Source organism: Siniperca chuatsi, linkage group LG6 (assembly GCF_020085105.1).
Source record: "Siniperca chuatsi isolate FFG_IHB_CAS linkage group LG6, ASM2008510v1, whole genome shotgun sequence".
NCBI classification, from domain to species: Eukaryota; Metazoa; Chordata; class Actinopteri; order Centrarchiformes; family Sinipercidae; genus Siniperca; species Siniperca chuatsi.
In genome coordinates, this window is record NC_058047.1 from 25566101 (window position 1) to 25592794 (window position 26694).

The following is a 26694-nucleotide window of genomic DNA, read 5'->3' on the forward strand; positions in this document are numbered from 1 at the left end:
AGATATTAATCATCAAAAGTGATCATGAAGGCAGTTGTCGCACTGTGGAGTCATATCTGTCTCATGTAAAACAGACAGTTATGCTCTGTAGAGCACAGCCTCTGTGTTTCCTGAAGTTAATTCTGTATTATTTTAAATCATCTTTGCCTGAAATGTAAATCTTAATAATGCAAGACTGTAACCCTATTGCAATGGAACAAATACTAAATAAGTTACACTTAAAAATGATGTGTTTATTGCAGATTAACTTGTAACAATAGAACATTTTCATACAAACCATCAGCTCCCAAGGGGAGCAGACAACACAAGGCTTCCTGAACTCACACATGACTGCAAACCACAGCACTGTATGTTTATTAGAAATTAGGACAAGGACACAATTAACATCTAGAACTTTTGGAAAGAAACTAGCGAGGGCCAGGGGTCAAGAGATGCTATTTGTTATCTCTTCTATTCACCGTGTGTTGTCTTTTTAAATATTAATATGATTTAAATCATATATGTAAATCATTACCCTAATATGAGAGCCAGTCTCTTAAGTTAATAAAACAAAACTGCATACCTCACAGAGCAGAACATACCAGTACCTCGCAGCTACCACAAAAGTGTACCACAAAATGATTCTGCAACCAGCAACATGCATGTCAGAGCACCGTCCATGTTTGGTTCTGTGAGCGGCTTGTGGAAAGCTTTCTAGACGTGTGTTCGGGACTGAACATAAAGCACATTTTAGAGGTTGCACGACTGAATACAAAGTCAATGCAAAGAGCGTATGCATGAAGCAAAACTTCAAGTGTGCAATTATTGGAAGGCTTTACGGCTCCGCTCGATAAAGGCAAAAAAGAGAGAGACATTACAGGCCAATAACAAAGTACTGGCGTTCCTGGTGAGTTGTGATATCAGTCAGAGTCTGAGCTGCCACATAAATACACACACAGTATGTCCTCTGCTAGCCACAGCTTAATAACATGAGACCAAAATTCACTTTGCGTTTAGTCGGAACACACCTTAGCAATCCAGTGTTCTCATAAACAATGGCCAACACTACAAAAATAGAATCCATGTTGCAGTAAACTAGAATTATACTTAAATGTAAGGCTGAATGATCAATGTTACCATGACAATAAACTGCTCTCTAGCATCGTTGAATATGTTGTGTTTCGGTGCCTTGCTATGCTCCTATTCCCCAGCTCTTTTTTTTCCCACTATTTACTGCTCCTCTCTATTTTGCAGGTGATTATAAAAGCTTTGGTGAGGTCTGCTCAAGATCCAGATACAGAATACTGTACTCTTACATAGAGGACATGCATCTTTTATCAATGAACTTTAGGACTGTAAAAATATATTATACTGTAACTATGGAAGCCAATATTAAATAGCAAATAACGGGTGAATAAGCATGTTTATTACTTTAAATACCTTACATATTAATCGTGTTTTGTAATAATTGTGTTTTGTAAGAAAATCAACAAATTAAGGCATTTGGTTCAGTAGCTGTTTTAGAGTGAAACACAGTTCCACACTTATAGTTTGGGATTTGTGCTGACTTAAAAATCTGCTATAGACTATAGGACTACCCACAATCAATACAATGACATGCTACTCAAGTTCACTAGTTCCTGAGGGAAAGTTGTCTTCATTGTTGAAAATAAATCATTTAAGCAGAAGTGGAACATGAATGAGGACTAATACTAAAAATGGAGAGTGCAACATTAAATATATTTGATGCCAGTAAAGTGTGATTTATATAATGTAAGAGATTCTGGACAGTCTGGACCTGTTCTGATCAGACAGTAAAAACTGTTTCTGTCTTTACAGTACATTCTAAAAGATAAACTCCAGCGAATGGAGCGAAACAAATACTGTTCTTAACTAATATTACATTTAACTGCTAAACATGTAGGTAAGAGGAGGCCCGTCAAATCTCATTTTCAGATAGCGTCTGAAGTGACGGTATAAAGGTTTCATTTTAAATCGCTTGATATTAGTGATTTAGTGGTTTCTCCTGTGTTGTTACCTGCAGTGTCGGTGGGTTCTCCCATCTGTTTGTAAGGGTTGAACTTGGGCTTGGGTGCGACCACAGGGGCAAATTTCTTGGGTGCCTGCTGCTGGGAAATGGAGATGCTTGCACTCCCCAAAGACGGAGTAGTCTCCATCCTGGCAGCCACTTGTCCCGTCTGGTCGTTACTGTTCACTGGGTTCCACATGGTTCTGATGAGGAAAGACAAACGTTACTAAAACTGAGGCTTGGACCTGTGAATTCAAGGACGACGTTTGTCAACATAGGTGATGGGGAGTCTCTGAAAACCACAATAGGCCTTTAGAGCTAAGGTCAAAAATGAGGAAACTTAACTATGGATCACAATAGGATTAAGAAATGTAACATAATGTAAGAATCTAGCTCCAAATAGTTAAACTTTAATAACACAACAACATTTATCTTATAGTATTTTCAATCTGAAAGTACTGCCAGCTGGAATCATTGGTAGAAAAGATACATCCGTTTCTCCAAGGACAGCAGCACCAGTGATCTTGCCAGGGAAGTAAGAGGCCTGGACAAAAGTCAAAAAGGGTCTCCTAAGCCAAACTGCAGCAGTCCTTGGAACAATAATATCTTTTAGTAGATTAGAGTTTAAGTACAAATTCCAGAAAATGATCACATTAATTAAAATAGTACACATAATTCATGTTTTAAAATTAAAACTGATGCCATGCAATGGACAACTGACCAGCTGCACTGCTGCAGGAAGATACAACACGACCGATGTGGTGACATTAATCTATTTCTATGCATACACTAGATGGCATAGTTACTGATGAGCTACAGATTAGCTAGCCAGTCTAATGTTGCTGTTAGTTGCAGCTTCTTAAAAGGCTGCAGTATAGGTGGGAGGTGTGAAAGTTCACATGGTTTCAACTTCTATCTCAAGGTCTCCTTTTTCATTCTTCACACAACTAATTCTGTCATTTTTCGTGTGTGAACAACTGAGTGCAACACAACGAACGGGACACGCAAGTCACACAAAAGACACAGGATTCATGCAGAGGGATCAGGGTGCCAGTCAGATGCATCCAGGAGTGCCTGGATGCCTTCTAGTGCAGCCATTCCAAACAGGCATTTAGTCATTTGCAAAACACTCTTGCCTTTAGATGTGGTAGGACAACACATCACAAGACATAGTTTGTTTGAAGCATACTGAGGCCTTAAGGCCGTGTAGAGAAACAAGACTCAGAATCTACAGCCAGCTCTGGGAGGCTGTACTTAGGCACAGCAGTGCTTTGAGCTAAATGCTAACTTTAGCATGCTAACATGCTCACATTGACAATGCTAACATGCTGATGTTTAGCAGGTATAATGTTACCATGTACGCCATTTGAGTTTAGCATCTTAGTATGCTAACATTTTCTAATTAGCATTAAACACAAAGTACAGCTGAGGCTAATGGAAATGTTATTAGTTTTGCAGATATTTGGTCATAAATGACAAATTGAAGTTTTGACTCGATGATGGCGCTAAACGAAAAACCAGGGGGATCACCAGATTTATTAAGATTCATCATAATGCGTCACCCATCCAATAGTTGTTGAGATATTTCACTCTGGACCAAAGTGGACCAACCAACATTGCCATTCCCAGAGCCACGTCGCTAGCATGGCTAAAAAAGGAAATCAGCTCAATAGAGAAGTCACCACCAGCTGTATATCCTTATGTGACTGCCACCATTGTATACTTTGGTCATCTTACTCATATTGTTAAAATTATTCTGAGCTTTTTTGCAGTGAACTGCTGACAGGCTCACTAAGACCCAACCTACTGTGTAAAACACCTTACATTTGTCACATTGTTTCCCACTGTTTCTAAAGAATTTGTTCATAATAATGGAGGTGGCCGGCCACTGTCTCCACATGAAGCACAAGTCACAGTAATTATATGTGTGATAAGATTCAAGTCTACTTTTTGTATTTCAACTATTGAGTCAGACTATTATAGCAGCTGGTAATATGATTTGTAAAATAAAAAAAAACAAGGTAAAACACACTGTTCTGACACGTATTCATGTGTCCAATTTAATAAAGTAACAAAGTATCAAAGTAGACAGGAAATCACTTTGAACCTTTTTTACTCTCATCCTCTCTTGCAATGTCTATACGCGAGAACAACAAATCAAAAAAGTGGTATGTCAGACAAAGAGGGGCGAAAACAACAAAGGATTTTAAAACCAAAAAGACTTAATAACAGAAAAGTATTGAAAAATGACCATCAATGATTTACAGTGTTGATGCAGCTGTCAAAAACAAGATCAGATCAGCGCTGAACAGCAACAGGACACTGATCTACAAGTCATGTCGAGAGATAAATGTGTATTACTTAATTTTCAAACTACATTTATTTATCTTTGTTGTTTTTTATGGTGGGGGAGACTTTTATTGAAATATGAAATTGTTACATCAAGATGCAGCTGATATTGATAGCTAATCAATATAGTAACTTGAATTTGCATATTATATTTAATTTGTGGACTTTTATGGTCTTAATACCGTTTCAGTGAAAACACTACAACAGAGCAAATAACTTGCTCTTGCTGAGGACACAAACATCCAGTATTTCACCATCGCATTCTGAAATCACTTGAAATATTTGAACTATTTATACGCCGCACTTTTTTCCATCCTTCTTTTTGTTTGTGTTTGTTGTGCTGTGTTCTGATGTTTCTGTTGTTTATTATCCTCCGTCTGACTGATACAGGGTTTACATTCTTTCTCTGGAGCACAGTAGAAAAGCCCACGCACAATCATCTTTTAATATCTGCACAAATCCCTGCTCCTCCTGCCGTCTGAATGGTTCATTTTTGATATTTTTCCCTGCTCTTAATGCTACGATTCATACGCGTGCTGGTGTCTCACACCCACCTGTCCTTTCAATGCAAATGCTTTCATTTCTCAACGCTCAAATGGCTAACAAAATAAAAGATGAATTAAAAAGGAGGGGGAAAAAGAAGAAATGATCTTCGCATGTGTGAATAAGACTCAATACACGACATGTTAAATGGATGTTTCAGTATGTGGTTACATTCTTTGATGATGGCAAATAATTCACAGTGGGATGTCACTTTATGCGTACTGGGTATTAAAGTACACAGTAAACCCACTAAAATCAGTTTGTCTGTTATTTAAAATAAACTTTCTTCAAAACAAATTTATTTAACAGATTTATGTGCCATTTTGGGAACACAACCCTGACCTCAGTATATAATCACTCTGCTTCATAGATTACTTGTGTGAATAAAGACTTCTAATTGCTTTGCCTCCATTTTAACAATAAAATCTAATAAGTACATAATAATCATTCTGAATTGACTTCAAGTTCAAATTAAATCTATTTTCTGGTAAAGGAAGAGGTTAAAGGAACAGTTCACCCCAAAATCAAAAATACATATTTTTCCTCTTACCTGTAGTGCTGTTTATCCATCTAGATTGTTTTGGTGTGGTTGCTGAGTTGGTTTTTTTTTTAATACAATGGAACTATATGGCACTCAGCTTGTGGTGTTCAAAGCGCCAAAAAAAATACATCTGAATAACTCAACAGCAGTGTTTTCCAGAAATCACGACCGGTTATTCAAGAAAATCCACAGATTTGTTTGTGAGCAGTTTCATACAGGAACTATTTTCTTTCTACTGATACTTCCTACATGAAACTGCTCACAACAAATCTGTGGATTATCTTGAGTAACCGATCAAAACTGAACAAAAGCAAAGCCTTAAAGGTGGGGTTGTAATTCTGGAGAAATCCAATACCATGACAAATACCATGATATAGAGCGAACAACGAGACAGCAAGTAATGTAACTAACGTTAGCTAGGTTGTGGGTTAGCAAACTACAGTTGCTGCTGCGAAGCTAACAGCCAGAGAGGACGAGACGGTTTCCCAGAGCAGCACAGCAGCTCCAGACAGCGATACTCACAACTCTCCTGCTGCTATAGCTAACATCACAACAACAACAACAACAGCATATCATGGCAAACTAGTAAGTAAGCTGAATGTCCGTGTTACCTAACACACAAATCATGGCTGGAATAGTAGTATGGCATTGTCCGAGTTTGTTTGTTTCCCATTTACAGAGCCAGGGCTGTGTACAACCACCTGATATTTTTCAGCACACACACAGAACAGACAGCTAGCGGACCGTGTGATATATTTGCTGAGTTTGATAAAAATGCATCACATCCTGCACTGCCCACATTAACCTTTTAAACTTTGGAGTGGATCCCAATCACGAGGTAGATATACAAATTATTTTTCACTTTCGTTAACATTGCGAGATATGTCAATTGTAACACCGGTGTCAATGGCAAAATGAACTGAATTCATCGCACATGTGCGAACCCGTCGTAATTAAAGTGACTAAACATACCACAAAACATCACTGTACAAAAAAATGCAGCAGGTATGTAAGAAATAAGCAATCAGGGATGTGATTTTTCCGGATTAATCCGACCGGAAAATGTGACCCATGTGAATCATGCAGATCCGATAAAAAATATTTTCTGGTCGCGCTAGCCTCTCTGTCCTCTCCTCTGCGTGTTTGACCGAGGGCGGGGCTCAGCGCCTACACACACGCGCACACACACACACACAAACACAGCGGACAGCAGAGCAGAGAGGCTGCGGTGGAGACAGTGAACCAGGTGAAGTGAAGGTAACGTTTTACACCAGTTGACGACAACTCCAGTAAAAAGTAGAAAAGCGATATTTCCACCTGCTTTGTCCGCAGTTCTTGTTTCAACCACAGCATGCTTATTTGCATATCATAGAAGACTGGATTATTGGCCTTAGCAGAGGACTGCACTCACCAAGTGCCCTTCCAATTGCTTATGAAACAGGGCCTTGTTTGAATATGTATATAATGTACTGTATCTTGTATTTTTCTCTCCTTTACATTTAAGACCTGCTGAAGGCAGCTTTTAGTTTCACAGTTGTTTTCACAGATCTAACCATATCTGAATCAGATCAAATTTAAAGTCACTATGTAGCACTTTACAGTACAGTGCAACCCTCCAGGGAAACAAAGTATGCTGCATGTAAATGTTTTGTATTAACTGTCAAGCAGGGTTGGAGACTATCCTAGCATGCAGCAGTGATCGGGTACACCTAGGACAGGTCATCAGTCTATTACAGGCAGATGAACACATTCACAACTTCAGAGTTTCCACTTTACCCCGCATGTCATAGGACTGTGGTAGGAAACCTGAGCACCCAGAGGAAACCCACACAAACACAAAATAATATATGCAACACATACCATATGTATATGATTTGACCTTTGCTGTAAAAGTATTCTGACTCAACAGATGTGGACCCACTGCATTACACTTCTCAGACCGTTGACATCATGTGGAGAAAGGTCTGATGATGCAAGACTAAACATGACATGCTTCTTAGTGTTCTGTGATCTCCTGCTACTTAATAAGCTAAATTATGCATTTGCGTGTCACTCTTCCGTATCAGCTTTGATGTGTTCTGTGATAAAAAAGTCCCTCCCTCACGCGCACACACAAAAAATATTGAGAGAACACACCACAAGAAGACATGTACAAATGCACACACACATACACACAATGCATTGCTTTAAGTGAGGCACATGGCATAGGACGAAAGTACACACGCAGTTACAAAAAAGTCTGCATCTGTATTGAAGCCTCATGAAAGGAAAGTCAATTCTGATTGCCGGGGCAGTTACAAGATGACTCACAAAGCTGTGACACCATGTTTAACAGTTTGCTTTATGGGGGCACGGCAGTCGGGCTGTCTTCTCACAGCTGTTCTGCTGCACTTTTACAGCTGTCATTGAGGAACTGCTGCAGGTGTTTCTGCTGCATTAATCTTTCATATCCACCAAGGAAACTATCAAACAAAACCATCCAAAGAGGACCACAGAGAGTACAGAACTCTAACATAAAATGGCAGGGTTCAGAGATTTTTTGGGGAAAGCATGACATGCTTTCTAGCAAAAATGTGACTGGGAGACTGCATCGCATGTTGAAAACACACAAAACTGCTGAACTTGATCTGGCAGGGTTCAAGATTTGCTTTTAAAAAACTGCAGTAGCTTCAATAGCTTCTTTCTTTTGCCTTTCTTAACATAGAGAAATACACAAAGATCTCTGGGTGACTGACTCCTGTTACAGCAGTATACTCAAGTGTACTTTACCTTCATAAGTGTTTTGTCAAAAATGTTCACTCTGAAAATTTGAGGTGAGTCACAGATGAACAATTTAGCAGAAGTTAAGTAAAAGCTAAGCATCTAAACCTAGCCTGTACAACAGCTGGCAAATAGCTGTTAGCAAACATTACTTAAACAGGAAAAATAGTGCATTTGTTGGGGACTATTTTCAGTAGCGGATTAATACACAACAAAATAAACTACAGCCTCATCGTACTACAGGGACATGTCACCCAATGCAACAGTGTGGCTCACATATTAGCTCTCCTTTTAGTTCTGTTTTGGTCCATACCAACTCCTGAGGGAAATAGCAGGCTCTTTAGCTGCTAAATGCACTATGTTCACCAGCTAGTCGCTAATTGTGTCTACAGTTTGCCATTGGGCAGTAGTGTACAGTGGGTTTTTAGAGCTTTTTTTGCCAAAAACAACTGCCTGCTATCCACAAAAACAATGCTGACAAGAGCGAGACTGAACCAAAACAGTAAAGTTGTGGGTCAGAAAACCAAAACAATGAGCTGAAAGACACTAAAACCCTCTGTGGAGATAAGGGGTAATGTAAAGTTGGGCGATAATTCTCTGTAAATTAATTTCTATAAGCGGCACCCTTGACATTACACATAGTCATTTTATCCATTGTTAATATAAAAATATTGATTATAGCAGCTTTAAGTGTATGGGTGCATTATTATGTACCCTGTATACTGTAATATTTTATGTAGGTACTATGCATGCAGTATATGAGGATTGGCCTCCATCTGTCCTTTATGGGCAGTATTTGTGGACATTGCTGATCATATTTTTGATCACTATATTGTAAGCATCATTTTTAAGATTACACTGATAAACTTCAATAAACTAATGCCACATTATTTTGATACATATCATATAAATATATACATATCATACACCAGGGCAGTAGTGGCCTAAAGATTAGAGAAGCGAGCCTGAGGCCAGTACGATTCCTGGACTAGTGGGATAAATCTGGGTGGGGAAAGTAAAGGAGCAGCGCTTGCTCTTCCCTTTTTACCACTACGTAGGTGCCCTTGATCAAGACCCCTAATCTTCCAGCTGCTCCAGTGAAGCTGCTTAGTGGCCTGCAAATCAGACTGGTTGTACTGGGCAGCTTCCAGGTGTAAATGTGTGTAACTGTGTGAGTGTGATTAGGTCGTTCCTGCAAAGAGAGAACCTGGCTCTTAGTGAAACTTCCCTGAATAAATAAATGTTTTTAAAAAACCATAGCCAAGAACATCAGTGTCCACTTCTGCCGTTTGCTTTGCATTTTACATTTTTTGCCATTAAGTTTGATAGCTTTACACAACAGTAGGAGATTGCAAATAAAAATGATCAAATGTCCTTCAAAAACCTCTTTTACACATCCTGTATACTATATAATAAAGGGGTGTCCAGTGTTGTCCATATTACTGTATGTGTTCCTACATATCTTAAAGTTTATAAGAAAAAGTTAACTAAGATTTAAAGGCCAATTATGCTGCTCTTTTCCCACCTTGTGCTTCGTCCCATGAGTAGAGTTCAGTTATAACTACACAGTCCTTGGTTCACTAGGCACCGATCAAAACATCACTTCAAAAAGACACTGCAGAGATGAAGATGGAGATACACTTTGGCTGGCAGATTTTTCATACCAAATAGAGGGGTGGTAGGCAACTGGGATTAGCACTCACGGTTCGTGACGCAACGTGCGGAGGATCAACCATGCGGATGAAAACGCTTTAAAAATTAAAGGTTCCCATCTGCAAGAGGTTGCTGCAGAGTCTTCCCAGCATTGGACTCGCTCTGCTTGAGATGGCTGGTTGAATGGCTGAACAGGTTAATGCCACATTACACAAACAAGAGCTCGCTTCCCACGTTCCACTGTTTGGAAACAGGGAAGAGCAAAGAGTTCAAGTGGTCATTATGGATCTTGACATATTTTGTGCATAAGGGTAAATATTTTAAAGTGCCGGAAGTCGACACCATGCCATGTGTTGACATATTAATAAAATCAAAAAGCTGTTTTGGACCTCTTTCAAGTGTTAAAAAATTTAATAATGGAAGCGCAATACCAGTGTCAGGGCATCAGAGGACTGGGCAAGTCAAACATCATGTTCTGAAACATAGCCACTGCAAACAGCACAGCTACATGGCAAGATCATCTCAACACCAACTGAAGAGCAAAGAATGGGATTTTGTTACTGATGCTGCTAATTTAGGGGCATTTACATTTAATATCAGTGGCCAAATTCACAATTACCATGTAGGCATCATTAATTACCAGTTGCTAAAATGCAATTCTAAAATAAAATGTGGTTATGATAGTGTCAGAATACTGAAATATGTAGCACAGGTACTGTTGCACCCTCACTGTTATATGGCTGGTTATGTAGCAGTTCTTTATCGCACAATGATCTAGAAATAATCTACTTGACAAATTTTGGATTTTAGCGCAGGTAAATATGAGAAAGTACGTAAGATTTTACTTCTTTATCCTTTGTGTGTACACTGTGTGTAAATGTGAGACAGTAATTTATTATTTTGCTTATCCCTATAAAATATGTAGGGCATGGATTAACTAAAGTAAAACATCACTGTTAAGTCCCAACACAGTGAGAGGTCTTGGTAAGTCCCCAGAGGGATAAAAGAATGAGGACATTACTTAAAAAAAAACTGGTATATATCCAAACAAGAATCAGATATTATCTCTTTGATTAATGAATTATGTCTCACATTAAGCTAGGCTACAGTCAGCCAACACCTCTCAATAAAACACGTCATGTCTGTCAAAACTGTGCAAAAAGATAGTGGTGACAAAAACAAGACATTTTAAGTTATGCGCAAAGAAGCTAGCAATGCGCCAGCTAAGGCAATGAAGAAGATTGGTAGTTAGCAAACACTGACATAAACATTACCCCAAAAAAAATAAATAAATAAAAATATATATATATATTCTTATTTTTCCTTTCTTTTTTTTCTTTTTTTTTTTTTTTTTTTTTTTTTTTTTTTAAATCGGCTTTGCAAATGTTTTATGAGGAAAGAAATGACATCAACATGCCAGACCTCAAGGATACACACAATGCATTTTGTATAGTTACACTGAATGTGAACAACATAAGTTTGTTTGTTTACAAGAAAATTCCACAAGGCACCTTTAATCGATTAATCTTTCAGACTAACAGTAAATCCTTACTATTGAGAAGCTGGTAACAAAGAACGACTCGAAAAATGACTAAAATGACTGATTAATTATGAATGAATCTGCAATTAATTATCAAATTAATCTGCAATTAATCACTCGAACAAAACAATCAACTAATCATTTTGTCAGCTCTAGTTTTGTGTTATTTAATCAAAATGGTGGTTTATTTATGTGTTAATGTGTTATTTAGTTGGTACATCTTTTAGACTTAATTTCAGAATGAGGCACAGTATTGGTTTGTATGCCACTGTCCACATGTAGGTATTGATTATTAGATAATAAATATGACAGGCCATTTTCATTGAGATTTCTATGAGCATTATATTTATACTGTTATATCTCAAGCAGATTTCTGAAAAATCCTTTAAAAAGTTTGGTGTACTGTATTGCATGCTGAGTGCATTTGTAGGCCATATCATTTTTGTCGTGATCCCACAGTCCTTTATTTGCTGATCACTGGTCTACAACATCTCATCAGGGGAAGGACAGGAGACGTCACAAAAGGAGTTAAACCAGTGACTTTGCAGTTATAGAAAGGTCTGCGTTAACTGCGTCTGTCTTCTGTGGTCTTGATACATTACAGTGAAGCAACTTCACCTCTAATACCAACAACAATCCGTCCTGTTTCAACACTCCTGTCTCAAAGTTGCCTGCTGTAAGTCAGTCCTTGCACCAGCACTGGCCGCTTAACACAAACCAGCCATGACAACAAGGACTGAGAAAGCTAGCAGGCAAAATCACCTTTTTGTTATGTCAAAGCAAGTGTGCTCAGAGCTCAGTGAAGAAGAGGGTCTCAATCACAACTCATCGTGTCTACACTCAGACAGTAACTCGGTGAGAGGAGGCTGATTCCAGTTTGACAGAAGCGGATGGGCAGCTAGAGTTCCCCATAGAGGCGAGAACAAACTTGTTGGGTGGGTTGCAGCAACAGACACCAACGGTTACTTGTCAACTTCTACGTCAGCAGTGCAACAGTGCTCTTTGTCTACCAACCAAGGCTATCTACACGGTCAATTTGATGAATACATTATTACGTGCTTCCATTATTTCCACAGGAGACAGCGTTTTAAACTGTCACTGGGTGTCAGTTTTAAATTGCTAATCATTCTTTCATCGTTGATGGGAAGAGTATTAGAACATGTTTTACAGCTACAGTCTACCTGGCTCAGTCAGTTTTTAAACACAAGGAGCGCTCCATTTGTTAAAGGCCAGAAAATTTCAGAGCTTTGTACAAGGAGCTATCAGACAGCCAGTGCAAAGCCTCTCATAATTAGGCTAATTACACAGAAGGATAATATGAAGGTTAATCAAATGATAAACATGGCAAATACCTATTTGTTTTCCCCATTAGCTATTGTGAAGACCCCAACCAGTTGATAACCATTACAAATGAGATTTGGAGCTGTGACTACTACAAAGAGTACCCCCCCCCCCCAGCAAAGCAAAAGGGAAAAAAGTGATAAATGAAAAGGTAGCTGCACTGCTTTAATTTAATAGTTTAGACATCACGTGAAATGTATTCTCAAGTGGAAAATAGCTTCAAGGAGTGAAAAAACTACTGTACATCTGAACCTACTTAGATTCATTACAGAAGCCCCCATTACACTGCCATCAAAAACTGCCAGAGTCCCGGCTTCCCCATGTGAGGGGGTCTCTCTCTCAAGTAATTGTGCTCAAATGACTAGTCATTTCTACAGTCATTTCTTATAGTGTTTCTCTTTATGGGAAGAGTACTCTCACAAAACCTTGCTTTTTTCTATCTCTCCCTTTTGTTTTTGGCTGTCATTGCGTCTTTGAAGTTTTTATCTGTGCTAATAAACTGAACATGCGGTAACACTCATATACAAAAAGAGGCACAGAGAAAGTTTGAAGGGTCAAAATCTACCGTTTGAATATGCGCTCTATCCTTCTTCTGTGCTCAAAAGTGTCATCATTCATTTGCAGAGTTTCAGAATCACAGCAAAAACAATAATTATATTCCTGCATCACTTGGGCATAAAAATAGCACTTATTCCACTAGATAACTATGTTTGTTAAAAAAACACCTCAAAACTTCCTAACAAGATTTGTATGACTTTTCTGAACAGCTGTTGAGTAGTTTACTTGAGTTGTTGGCCTTTGCTCCCTAATGACAGCAGCACAACTTTTCTGTAAATATGTGAATCTGACTTTAATGCTGACTGACAGCTTGTATTGGCTTGGGATATATCAAATAGAATTGGATGGCTTGCATGACTGGAGTATGTGTTCCTTGATACTGCAAGTGGTAAGATGCGACGTCTCAGGAGTTTATCTTATCTGAGTCTCAGGAGGTTACTGACTGACAGCTGTAAATATATCACAACACAACCTTAACCATCTCCCGCATACCTCTGTGGTAGATAGCTGACTTGAAAAAATATATTTGCCTCAACAAACAAAGAAAGGATCTCTATATTTCACAATTTCAGCAAATCAATAGCAAATGACAGAAGACGATCTACCTTCACTTGATTGTAATGGGTAATGTTCTGCTACAGAAGCATATAGGGATGGATGGCATGAATGCCACAACTCTAGATGAGAACTTAACAACACTAATGCAAATTAATAACGCTGTGGCTACATTATTAAGAAAAACAGTAACCATTATTAAGAATAGACCTAAGGTAAGATGTACAACTGAATAGCAATGCTCAGAAAAAAGGAACAGCACATCTCATTGTGTAAGGCAGCAAGAAATGTAATCCTGTATATACTACAGAAGACACAAGGGCAGACATTTGACTTAAACCACAGCTTTTACATTTCAAATTAGGGTTTTCATATTTTAGCTGAAAATAGTTTGATGAATTATGACACATTTTTCTGTCAAAATACTGTTCCACGCTCTACCTAACTTGTAAGATGAAACTGGAAAAAAAACAATCCAGTATGAGTCGGGCTACAGTAATACCTTTCATAAATTGCAAGCACTGAAAATCTCCCAAAGCTTGGCAGCTTATGTATTAGATTGCATAAATCCTGGCTGAATGTGGCCTCTTTGCTCATTACATTTTAGAAAAACATTTAAACAATACAATTAAAAGTCCTATTTTTTCTTTTGATTGTTTAGTGTAAGTTCGACTCTATGGAAGTCTGACGGAAGACTTTAAAAATAATATAAAAAGACAACACTGGCCTGCATCATCCCCCCCCCCCCAACCCTCTCATCTCATACTTCCTGTTCTAGCATACTGCACTTCTGTGTACAGCAAAATAAATAACGTGTGTGGTGAGTGATTTAACATCCAAACTGCCTTGCTGAGCAGCTTAAGGGAGAACATTGGTCCTTGCCTCCAAAAATGTCAAACAGCTGTGTTGGGCTTATGATGGCTCAAAATTAAATCAAACTGTTAATCCAGAAACTACAGAGGTGACAATGAAGGACCATTATTCAATGCTGGCCTTTAGCTACACGTCACTCTCGGATAGGTAGCTAATAAGTGCCTTTGGTTTTGGAACGGATTGGGGCAAAGTCAACAAAGTAAAGCTTATCTGGGAGGGAAACACAGTGAGTGAGAGGAGCTGCAGTCTTGCCTTGAACAGATAAAACATCACATCGAGCCATCATTAATTGGCCTCATCTGACAGGCATTATCCTAGGGCCTCTTATCACAGCAGAGGAAATGCTTATCATACAACAGTAAGACCTTTTTTGCTGTAGCTACCTGCATGGACTGGAGGAAAGAAAAAACGAGTATGGTACCATCTTCAACCTTGATGTGTTAATTGCCGCCTTTCATTTCGGAAATGAGCACTTGATGTTAAGAAGTAACGCTCAGCGGGGTCTGCTGGTAGACTGATACTAGAGGAGGTGCTCTCTCTCTGTTTTAAATATTGGTTCTCTGTGATGGAAGCAGTCGTCCTACATATGGTGAAAAGTGAGAAAACTTGGATTGTAGCAAACATGCAATATAGCTGGCCGTTTCAAGGACAGTCTACGACGTAAGTCTAGGTGATAATTAAGTTGACTGGGGTTTCTTTGTTAAAAAAAAAAAAAAAAAAAACACAAAGACTCTCTAAAAACTTTCTGAAATGTAATTTATGAAGACACGGACAGACTGGAATCCTCAATCTCGTGAGAAAAGTATGAACTGCAAGAGGACACATTTTACCGTTGGACAGAGTTAATTATGATCTTGAACTCACAAACAAGTCGAGTGACTGGCCATACGACTGTAACTGCTTGTGCTGGTGAAGACTGAAGTGATGAAATATGATAAAAGGGAGGCAAGCATGTAATTTGGGGGATCAAACTGTCAGCTGTGTGTATCTTTATAATGGTATGTGTGTGGTGTAGGAGTTGTAAATCAGTTTTGAATACATGTTTATTTAAAACCCATGGTGATTGGGATGGATATGGTCCTGTACTTGTAACACCACTATGATACGATGCCCGTGTACAGTAGAGCTATGTCTGTTCCTGCTGAAATGGATTGAATCAATAAAAAAGGAAGAAAAGATAAATACCATCAGTGTTTTCAATTTACAGCAATAATTTGTTATTGCATCATTACTATTTTATGGAAGAGATGGCAATTAGGAGAACTTATATCCCCATTTTATTTGGAGCGTCAACCAGTCAGTAATACAGTACTTCATTCTTTTCTTTAGTCAATTCTGCCTTTGTTATATTGCCAAGAACTGACAGAGATGTGTCAGCTCCCATTTATGGATTAGCGGAATACCAATAAATTGTAAGTGTGCTTTCACACCTAACTTGTTTGGTTCATTTCAAACAAACGCTGGTGTGTTTGTCCATTTGATTCAGTTCGTTAGGTCTAATGTGAAAGCTGTCAATCGAACTCTGGTGTGGACTAGATAACCAGCCAGAGACCGCCTGAAAAATTGGGTCTCGGCCCGCTTCCAAGCGAACTGTGGTGTCTTTCTTTTGTAGCATGAATATGTGATTTTAGCATGAATTAAAACGCCAAACCACTATTAAATCCATCTGTTGATAGTAACTGTTAATAAAGCAATCTTCTAAGCGACATGTGTAAGCAATGTACTATATACACCCAGTGTCTACTTTGTTGTACAATCTAATGCAATCCAACACAACTGTTCTACCATAAAGTCTACTTTATGATGCCGATTAATGTTCAGTGTGTTGTTGGTTTTTTTACATTGTCACAGTTGTCTATGTTGTAGCATTGAGGTCATAGTTACTGATGGTGTTGTCCTGGACTGCATTATACTGAGAGGTGTTTCTAATGCCCCCCTTATGTACGTAAATAGGGAGGACAGAACATTTGAAACACCTCTCAATATAATGCAGTCCAGTACAACACCACCTTTACCTAAAGTGGCCACTGAGTGTATTTATACAAGATTATTTGGTAACCGTGGTAACACATGCACATTAGCACTTGAATGCCAGGATTTTCCCTGATCAATCAGACAGTGAAAAGGAGTTAAAACAGAGATGTGTTAGCCTTCTGTGTATTTTACCAGTTCCTCATTAAGAGAAACTGTGAAACGTTGCACCCTCACAGTAACTATTCCACCATAATATTAACACTCCTCTTTTTTGTCTCATTTCAACCTGTTGGTCACTATTTATGATATGGGAGGTCTCGACTATTCGGACATCACCAAAACTGTCCAATCAATGAGTTACCTGTCAGTCTGTATAACTGCATGTTTACACCTCTTGGTTTTATTGTAAGTCTGTGTGGACACAAACCAGACCAGAACTAAAAGGCGACAATGCATCATGTTTTCTCCTGGTGTGGACGGAATCAATCACACCACAGGTGTGAAAGTACCCTAAAGACTAGACTGCTTGAGAGTACCAGTTATTGTGACACGGGCTAAAGTGCAACAACTGACGTGTGTTAGATCCTTTTCCCTGATCAAAAAGGATATTAGGCTGATCTTTCTTTGCCTGATTCACCTCAGTAGTAGTTTTGGTTTAGTAACATCAATCACTGTAACACAATAAAGCTCTGAAGTCTCAACTTTGATGTCAACGTATAATCTCTCCGACATCCAAAACACTATGAGAACTTAAGAAGTCAGACTGAATTAACACAAACCTTGTTGTACTGCTCAAAGCTGACAGAGATGTGTCAGCTCCCATTTAGGTTTTTATATTCATAGCAATAATGCTATGCATTTCAAAACAAAAGAAGCATCTCTAATGATGTAATTAAGACTTCATGTAATTAAGGTTTCATACTCAAAGTGATGGGTTCCTACGTGTACACAAAATTTGAACAGTTTTGGTTATTCAACATGAGGGATGTTCTGTATTTTTCTTTTTTCTGTGCTTTTCTCATGGATTTTAATTGGGCAGGCTTAGATTGGAAAAAAAGGTAATATGTCACATTTCTGTGCACCAATCAGGATTTAGCAATATTTGAATCAAAAGCTGATGACAGTTGGAGGGTTGTTTGCTTATGATGCCAATCATACCAATCACACCAATCATGTCAATCAAATCAGATTAGCTGAAGTTTAGTTAAATTAAATAAATAAACTATGTTTTTTTAGCTTTAACTTAAAGCTAAGGTAGGTAACGTTGGAGAAACTAGCAAGAGCTACATTTTAAAAGTATCCAGCTAAAAAAATCCCAGCCCCTACCTTCAGGCCTACCTCCAAAGCCACTCCCCCAAAACACATTTTTATGTGCAACGAGTGCACGGGCAGGTAGGCATGTAGGTAGGTTGACAGCCAATCACATGATTGGCTGGGCTTATTACAGGCCTGCGACAGCCACACATACCGGATTCTTTTCGTCCCCCCCGAGCATTCGATTTATTGATTTATTTTTTAATGTTACAGAGAAACACTTCAAATTTGAAATCATGTTTTCAGGGGCTTTAAGGTATGCTGAAATGACTGCACATTTGTTAGCTGTTATTCCTAGCAGTTATACAAAAGTAAAACACTGAGACAAAGTGTTACTGTCATCTACACTCCATGCAGGGTATCTAAGGAGAGGTTCACTGTTTATTTGCTGCTAAACAGAGAATAGAATATCCTACAGTGGTTGTAAACAACATGTTTCTTTGCAAAACGCCTGCTGACCAGATGCAACATTAAGCACAAAGTAACATCCCTCATAGCTGAATGACAACGGTGATTGAAACTGAACTGTGCACAGATGAATGGAAAGCAAGACGTAAAAACAGAAAGAAGTCACAGAAGGTATAATCCATATACTGTAAGAATGGTGGATTAACGGATTTCTGGATTTCCCACACTCACTGCCATATGCTGCTGGAGTTACACCTTTCCAGTCTCACTCAGTGGAGATGCTTAAATCCTTCAGTAAATTAAACCTCATCGAAGGGCTTCAAAAAAAAGCTCCTTCAATTACAGACCCTTGGTATGCTGTCATCAACACAAATATCAAGTGAATCTCTGTTGCCTTTAGTACTCTTAAAAAACTTTTGCCGATTTATCATTCTGTGACGGTAAACAGAGATATTTCCCACTTAAGCGAGACTGCGGTTTCCAAACCTTTTCATATTGCAGGTATTGAGCTGTTATTTTAATGTTGAACACAGCTTATCCTCTACTGCTACAATGAGCACTGCACATCTATTCCCTTATTCAAACTTCTACTGGGTTTTGTCTTGGGGACGTAATCCCTTCCCTGGCTCGCTCACTGGCAAAGCCACATAGAATCAATTCATCAAACACTTTGTTTACCGAATACAGATGTCTTTGCTCAAGAATCCCCTCAGCACTGCACAGGATATAAAGGCATGAATGAGTGTAAGCTCATGACAATTTCATCTGATCTTTTTTAAATACTTGAGCTACCATTTAAGCAACTGTAGCAGACAGAGATTTCGCATTGCAATTGTATCCAAATCATTTGGGCCTGGCCCGATGAAAGAGGTTGACAAAAAGCCAGGGTGCCTTACTCCTTTGTATTGACTTACAGGTACTGCTTCAACTGTACACTCTTTTCTTAGGTGCAGAAAAAGGCCCAGTGAGTTGGCAGCCACAGCGCCGTTTCCCTCACCCTCTCTATACTCTGTAGCGCTGGGCTGCAGGACCACAGATACATAACAATGAGGAGCTTTAGGTCCATAGCTTCATCATGTCACACTGAGCCAGGGTTTCCTCATACTCTCTTTAACACACATAATACCACTGGCTAAGCTCACTAGGTTCTCAGCCACTGTGGGAGACGGTTATTACAAAAACAATAATCAGCGACAAAGAGCTTGAGATTGATTACAAGTTGATAATCTACATTGTAGGGCTACATAAAACAAGTGGCATTCTCTAATGTATGCCATTATTTTGACCTTATGCAGTTTGTTCCATTTCCTCTTTTGTCTCTTAACTTAGGTTGCTAGCGCTGGCTATACACACTAAAAATAACTGGGTTAAAAACGTATCCAGTGTGGGCAACATAGCACCGACGCAATACTGTGTTAACTTAAAACTGGACCGTGCAGTGTAACAGTGTAACTAACCAAATGAGTATCTACTGTTCACTCTGTGTTTTGGACGAAGATATTTTGTATGACTATGGACACACACTTCTGTTAGGATATCATATTGTTATATATATATATATATATATATATATATATATATATATATATATATATATATATATATATATATATATATACACACACATTAGAAATACACAAATACCAACACTGTCTGACTAGTCAGACTTCTATAACAGCAATATGACCAGCTGATCCCAGCGCTGTGCAGAAGAACTGATCTAATCAGCGCTGCTATGTAAATAGCAGTATAGTAGAAAGTCTATTTTTTTCTTCCAGCTCTGGCAGTTCTTAACACTGTACGTTATATTATAAAACTGGTCAAAATGCAGGTGCAAGGTGATCCCAAGCAGCAGATGTCCACCTACACAATGTGACAAGATCCCCTTTCCAGTGCAGACAGGAAGTTAAAAGACTAAATAACAGAGTCAGAGCACATTCTTGTTGCTGAAACTCATAAGGTCAATAAGATTTGTTTCATTTCTACAGTAAACAATGTGATTTGATTATTTTGATCAACACCAGAGCACATCACAGAGAGATTTTCCTCCACAGTGGATGAGGACTTTAGCTCAGGGATTTCTTATAGATCGCTTTGACTAACATATTACAGCACAGATGTGTGTTTTTTTTATGTTTAAACATTCTTGAAAGGCCTTAGTAGAACAGAAAAAATGTAGGAGATTGTGTAAATCAAAAAATTGGACACATTTGGACTTCCATGATTCATCCATGGATAACTTCTTAAAATAAATCAGATCTTTGTCTACCTGCTGAAGAAAAACAAAGTGCTAAAATCCTTCTTGGCCAGAAGCATCTGTGCAGCATCAGCAGGGCTGGGTTAAATGCCTTGGGCCTTAGTCCTCATGCCATGTTGTTTGGACTCTTATTTAATCTTTCACTTCTGTACTGCTCACTCTGCAGCGCTATGACCCTTGGTGACACCCAAATGAATTGAAAAGCAAAGTTAAACTAGTTGTTTTTGGAAGGCTTTATTCTTAATTGACTGATGGCTGTTGCTGTTTATGTGTTGCTGCTGCTTAAAACCAAATCCAAACCCGCTCACTGGTCCATCTAAAATTCCAGCCAGGGTATCTATGTCAACCCTTTTAATCACTCTGGGGTTCTTAATCTTTCCATCTTAAGCATGTCTTATTTTCTTGTTTTCTGCTCTTCACTTCCTTGTAGAAAGTGATCGCAGCTCAACTGAATATCATCTTGTGCTTCGGGTTCACATGGAAAGCTACAGTAATTGTTTAAGAGTAGTCCTTCATCCTCAGAGTGTAAACATGCAGCTTGATATCTGCAGAGCTGTGAACAAAGGGTACAATTTCTCTATCATATGCCAGTTCAATACGCCATTATTTTCCATTGCATTATTAAAGCGTGTGGTCCCTCCCAGGCAACGGAGCAGCATTGATTCAATGAAATAGATTCATGCTCACTGTGTTTGCATTCTGAATATGCACTCTGTTAGTAAGGGTGTCCCTGTGCCAGACATAAAGACTGCAAAACTATCATGTGAAAGCCAGTTTAAAATCAATCTGTAACTAAACACACAATAAGAATTACACTGCATTGGTTTTATTTAGCTTTCATGTTTTTCCAAAAAAAAGGCAGAGATTTCATAAAAAAAAAGCTCAGAAATTCTCTAAACCAAAATATTGAAATTAAATGTGTTTTCAAACATTATAGTTAGATGATATTTTAAAAATAGAATGTGGCAAAATAATTGTTCTGACTGACTATTTTGCATACAATACTATACAAAGTACAAAGGTTAATATTAAAGGGATACCCTGCGTAAACTCTTCCTGGGTGAAAATATGGGTGTTTGGAACATACTGAGCATACAGATGGTAAAGTGAAGGAGTGGATTATGTTACAGGAGTCGTTTGAGAACTTTCTGTGAACAACTTTTTTTTATAGTTTAGATCCACTGTGAAAACTTGCTACCACAACTGACGAGAATGCAGCTGACTGCAGTACAGGGCCGTAGCCAGGATTTTAGAACTACTCAGGACTAGGTGAGGACGTTTTGACCAGAAACCACAAGAACATCTCTAATTTTTCATATGCTATTTATTTATTATTTATTAATTTAACTGTTCAGTTATATTTTGTGTAGATTTGATTTCCTAACCAGAAGGTCTAAATGCTGATCCGTGTTCACAATACTTGGAATAAAATTCTGGGGGAGAAATGCTTTAGAATTATTTTTCTGTTGGCCTAAAAGTAATCAAATCTGAATGTACTGAGTGCAAAAATACTGGATTCAGCTTTTAATATAACAACCATGTGTAAGTGTTTTAATTGGAAAATGTAAATGTAACTGTTCCATATGAACACTAAAACATCACAATTTTAACAGCCACATTTAAAGGCCTTCAGGGAGAGAGTATTTAATACTAAATGCTTACTTTTGGGTGGAGTTTACTTTTAAGAAAGAAATGTGCAAGTCTAACACATTCAAGCATAGAGAAGTTTTGTTTTTCAATATGTGTGCGTCAAATAAGGTGAGCCTGGCACATACAATTCACTTTTTGATTGCGTAAACCAGCCCTGTGCCAGGGTACCTCCCCTTGGTGCATCTGTTTTGTGATAGCATCTGTAGGATAGACATCACAAGCAAATTATTTATTTCAGGTGCTGTGTAATCTAGCTCCGACCATTTTGCCATGTCCACCTCAACCGTTATAACTCACTGATTCTTATCTACTGGAGTCGGCCTGGGCAGAGACTCTATAGCAATGTGCGGTTTTGAGGGGAAAGAAAGGAAGGATAAAGAAATCAAGAAAGTCAAGCATGCAGAAAAGAAAAAGGAAAATAGATTACTCCTGTTGCATGACGGCACTGTCAGCCTCACTCATCCAGATCTGCCAAATTTGAGGTTAATTAGTTGCACAACCCCACGATGAAAGATGCCACAACAGAACAGAGCTATCGTGGGTCTTTGTTAAGCAGTGTTTATAAATGTAAAACTCTTTATGCACCATTTGAGCAAATACTATAATATTCATTAGCATCATTATTATTGTTTTGTATATCATTTGTTCTGGACCATCCAAATCAGGCCACACTTGGGTTATCACTGTGATTGCACCATGTTATGTTTATATGTGCTGACGCCTAACAAGAAGCTCTACTTACTGAGAATTAGAGCTGTCAGTTGCTGTGAATATTGAATTTGATTAGGAATCATAAAAAAACAGCCAAATTTGACTGAAATTCAAAGCATTAAAACCAAAATGTGCTCATATTGATATGTAACGGCAATGCCTCGTGTGTAGATACAGACTGTATATGAAGCTGATTCACACCTTTGTTATTTTTGGTTGTTCTTCAATTTCTTGGAACATTTGCAAAGAGAAGATAGAAGCAAACTATTTGGTGGTCCCATCTTTTTTTCAAGGGGAATCCAAAAGCAAAATTCTACTTATACTATGAAAAGTAGGTTGAATATATTCTACAGTGGTGTTGCTAGCAAACGTGTCTTCTGACAATAATCTAGCTAGTAAAGTAAGGGCTGGCAGATAGAACACATGATTCTAGACCTGCATCACCCTGTCGGGGTTAATTTCACAATAATGACCAGCTCGCTGTACATTATCCTGTTTATTACACGGATACTTACTAAAGAAATCAATAATTTGACACCAAATATTGATTTAAAAATGATTTTAAAACGTTTTTTGCCACAGGACTTCTTTCTGCAGATTGCTATGATTGGATTTGAGAGTCTATGATTAGAACTGCGTCCATAGCAACGGTCTGTTATTCATAGCAGAGGTCTGCTCTTCAGAAATAACAGACCGTAGAATGCCGTAATTGACCAATCAGAATAGAGTATTCAACAAAGCTGTGTAATAAATACTGATAAACAACAACAGGCTGAATCTAGGGCTGATGGACTTTTTTTCGGGCCAATATAAATCAGCAAAATAACCTAAATAAATGCCTTTATATTTCTGCCTCATCCACATTCAAGGCATCAAATGTGATGTTAAATGTTCACCGCTCAAAGCAAAACTTGTGTATCATCATTAGTTGGAATGGAACCAGCCTTATGGTGCTTCAGTTGTTGGTAGCCTGCCTGCACATTGTCCTACACAGCATAAAATACAGTGCTCCACTGTGTCTTTTCATGATCCATCACATGTTCTAGTTAATCTTTGCAAGCCAATATACTACAGTTTCATAGTCACGACACAGAGTTGGGTTCATGGAAGGCAACACTGGCTTTTCGGCAAAGGCAAAGATAAAAGTTCTAGACAGTCAGAAAGAAGTTCTGACATAAAGTAGCATCCATAAATTTGAATATGAAACTGAGACACTGAACAAGATGCTCTAAAAGTTGAAGACTACCTATCATAAATATGTTTTATTGACTTGATATGAGCAAAATATAGAATATTTCAGATGGCATTTTGCAATGTAAGCAAACACCAAAGAGATTTGGATAAGATGCTACATGGATTTTTCTTTCAGTTCTGAAAGCGGTTTTAACACCAAATGCATACATACTGATTATCAGGTTGGAAAAGCTCTGAAGAAAATGTGAGGAACACTAAGAATCAGAGTAGGGACTTAAATGTATCTAAAAGATGTTTACCTTACATACAGTGGGCAGGTATTAGGTTGGAATGAAATGCATGGCTATTGAATGAGAGAGAAGACTACAAAATTTGCACACAAAAAAAAAAGAAGTCCAGCAAAACACTGAAGGATTTACATAAAGCACTTATATTCCAAAATGAGTCAAGGAAAACCGTTTGGCTGTAGCTCTAGTCAAGCCCAACAAAGAGTTAAGGATTTTAAATTCTACAGTGAAGCTAAACTGTTCTTGAAATTCAGCTGGCAGCCAGCCTCGCTAGTCATCCGTCGATTTGATGTGTGCTTCAAGAATCTGGCCCAAACAGACAACCTGTGAGCCAGGAATCCAAACAAACAGTCTGAGAAACCAAGAACTATCCTTGGCAAGTTAAGTTTTTACCATCACTGTGGCCTAAGCATGTAAGGCGCTCTCCATCAGTCCACTTCTGTGCTACTGTGACGCTGTAATGTTGACTGAAAATGAATAAAAGGAAGCCAAACTTCTGTGTGTAGGGTGTTATTCTACTATTTACTATTGACTAATTACTGTATGTAATACACTGCATTTGAACCACAACTTAAAGCAGGAAAACTATTGGTTATGCGTACTCCAGAATAAATGTGCCTGTGTGCATGTGTTGTGTATTTTGCTCATGAATCAGAGGGTGCACATACTGTATGAGTTACTGTATATGTATGTATGCAAAAGGCTGTGGTGTATAAGGTTAGTAAGGTTGTGGATAAAATGCATTTAGTTGGGTTGAGCCTTCACTTCGGCTCTTTGCTAATGATCTGCTCTTATGTCTCTTACAGGTTCTGGAGTAACTGAAAGAACAAATAAATAAACTGCTTTTTATATCCGCTTAACTATAACAATAACAAAACTCACTTTCAGCAATCCCTTATGTTCATAAATTAGTTTTCAAAGGGATTGCAGAAAGGTCAAGCTGAATCAATACAAATATATCTCTTTCTGTGAAATGACTCACCTTACTGTCTTTATTACAAAGCCCAACAACTCTGTACTGTATATGATTTGCTGTGAGAATAAATATGGGACTCTTCTATGACTGTAGATTGAGATGTCATGGGCTCTTTTGAAGAATACATCAATATTAACAATAAATGTTAAAGGATGATAGCTTCCAAACAAAATTGAAGGATCTTGACATTGCTATAGGAAATACACAGCAATATGTATTTAAAGTCAATGATTACAATGTACCTATGAGATGCTGTTGAGGTTAATATAAAGAATGTAACATAGTGTTTGAGGCAGGACTTTCATACTTTCACAGTGCTCCATCCAAGGCGGACATAAACAATACTGTCAAACTGTGCACCTGATGAGTGCTACAAATTCTATTAATGATAGATGAATTTCGAATTTCGATAGATGAATTGGACATATTATATTAAACATATACTAATTTCATTTTTAATTACACAAAGAAATCTGAATTTTTAGGAAATTATAAAACCATAAAGATTACAAATACAGTGATTGAGAAAGTACACTCCGTTCATCAGCATTTAACTGTGCCACTGACAAATATTTGATCAGTATTTCACCTGAAGGTCAACTGCAAACAACCTTAATCATCTGTATCTAGAAAACCACACCATTTTACTGTAGTTTAAGTCCTCTACTGAGATACTTATAATTAGCTCATTATCCCAATGATTACATCCAAAAGTGACATTATATTTACTATATTTAAGTTACTGTAATAATGACAAACTACTTCTAAGTCACGTCTGACATTTAACGCCAAAGGTATCAGATATCATCTAAATTTATCCTGTTAACAGCTCTCAGTCTCCACTTTAGTAGCTGCTGAGCTAACGTTACGTTAGCTAACGTTATAGTTCCACAGACTGACCGGGCAACCTGCTACTCAGCTGCTCCGGAGAGCCTGAGTAAGTTAATTCAAATATTGTTGGATGTGCTTAAAAGTATAACTGAGAGATTCAGACTATTATTATTACAAATGACTAGCATTAGCTGTTGGTCAGTACTCGACTGCTATCTAGCTAGAACGCATAGGGCCGGAAAATTACGAGTGCAGGAAGCTAATGCTACTGTAAATGGTTTCTGTACAGACTTACTTTGTTTTTTGGGGAAGGGGAGCAAAAACTCCTTCCTCACTATTTTAAATGTTATAACGATACAGACTGCATCTCT

The 26694-nt window shown here is 38.1% G+C and overlaps 1 protein-coding gene across 5 annotated transcripts in view; it reads right to left on the reverse strand.

Annotated features, from left to right (window-relative positions):
- The window catches only part of LOC122877612 (LIM domain containing preferred translocation partner in lipoma), a 157138-nt gene that overhangs the window by 103766 nt on the left and 26678 nt on the right, over positions 1-26694 (reverse strand). For all 5 annotated transcript variants that reach the window (XM_044199394.1, XM_044199395.1, XM_044199392.1 and 2 more), the window contains one exon: positions 2018-2211. In XM_044199394.1, coding sequence (XP_044055329.1) covers positions 2018-2207 — 190 coding nt within the window. In that variant the 5' untranslated portion in view covers positions 2208-2211. The remainder of the gene's footprint in view (positions 1-2017; positions 2212-26694) is intronic.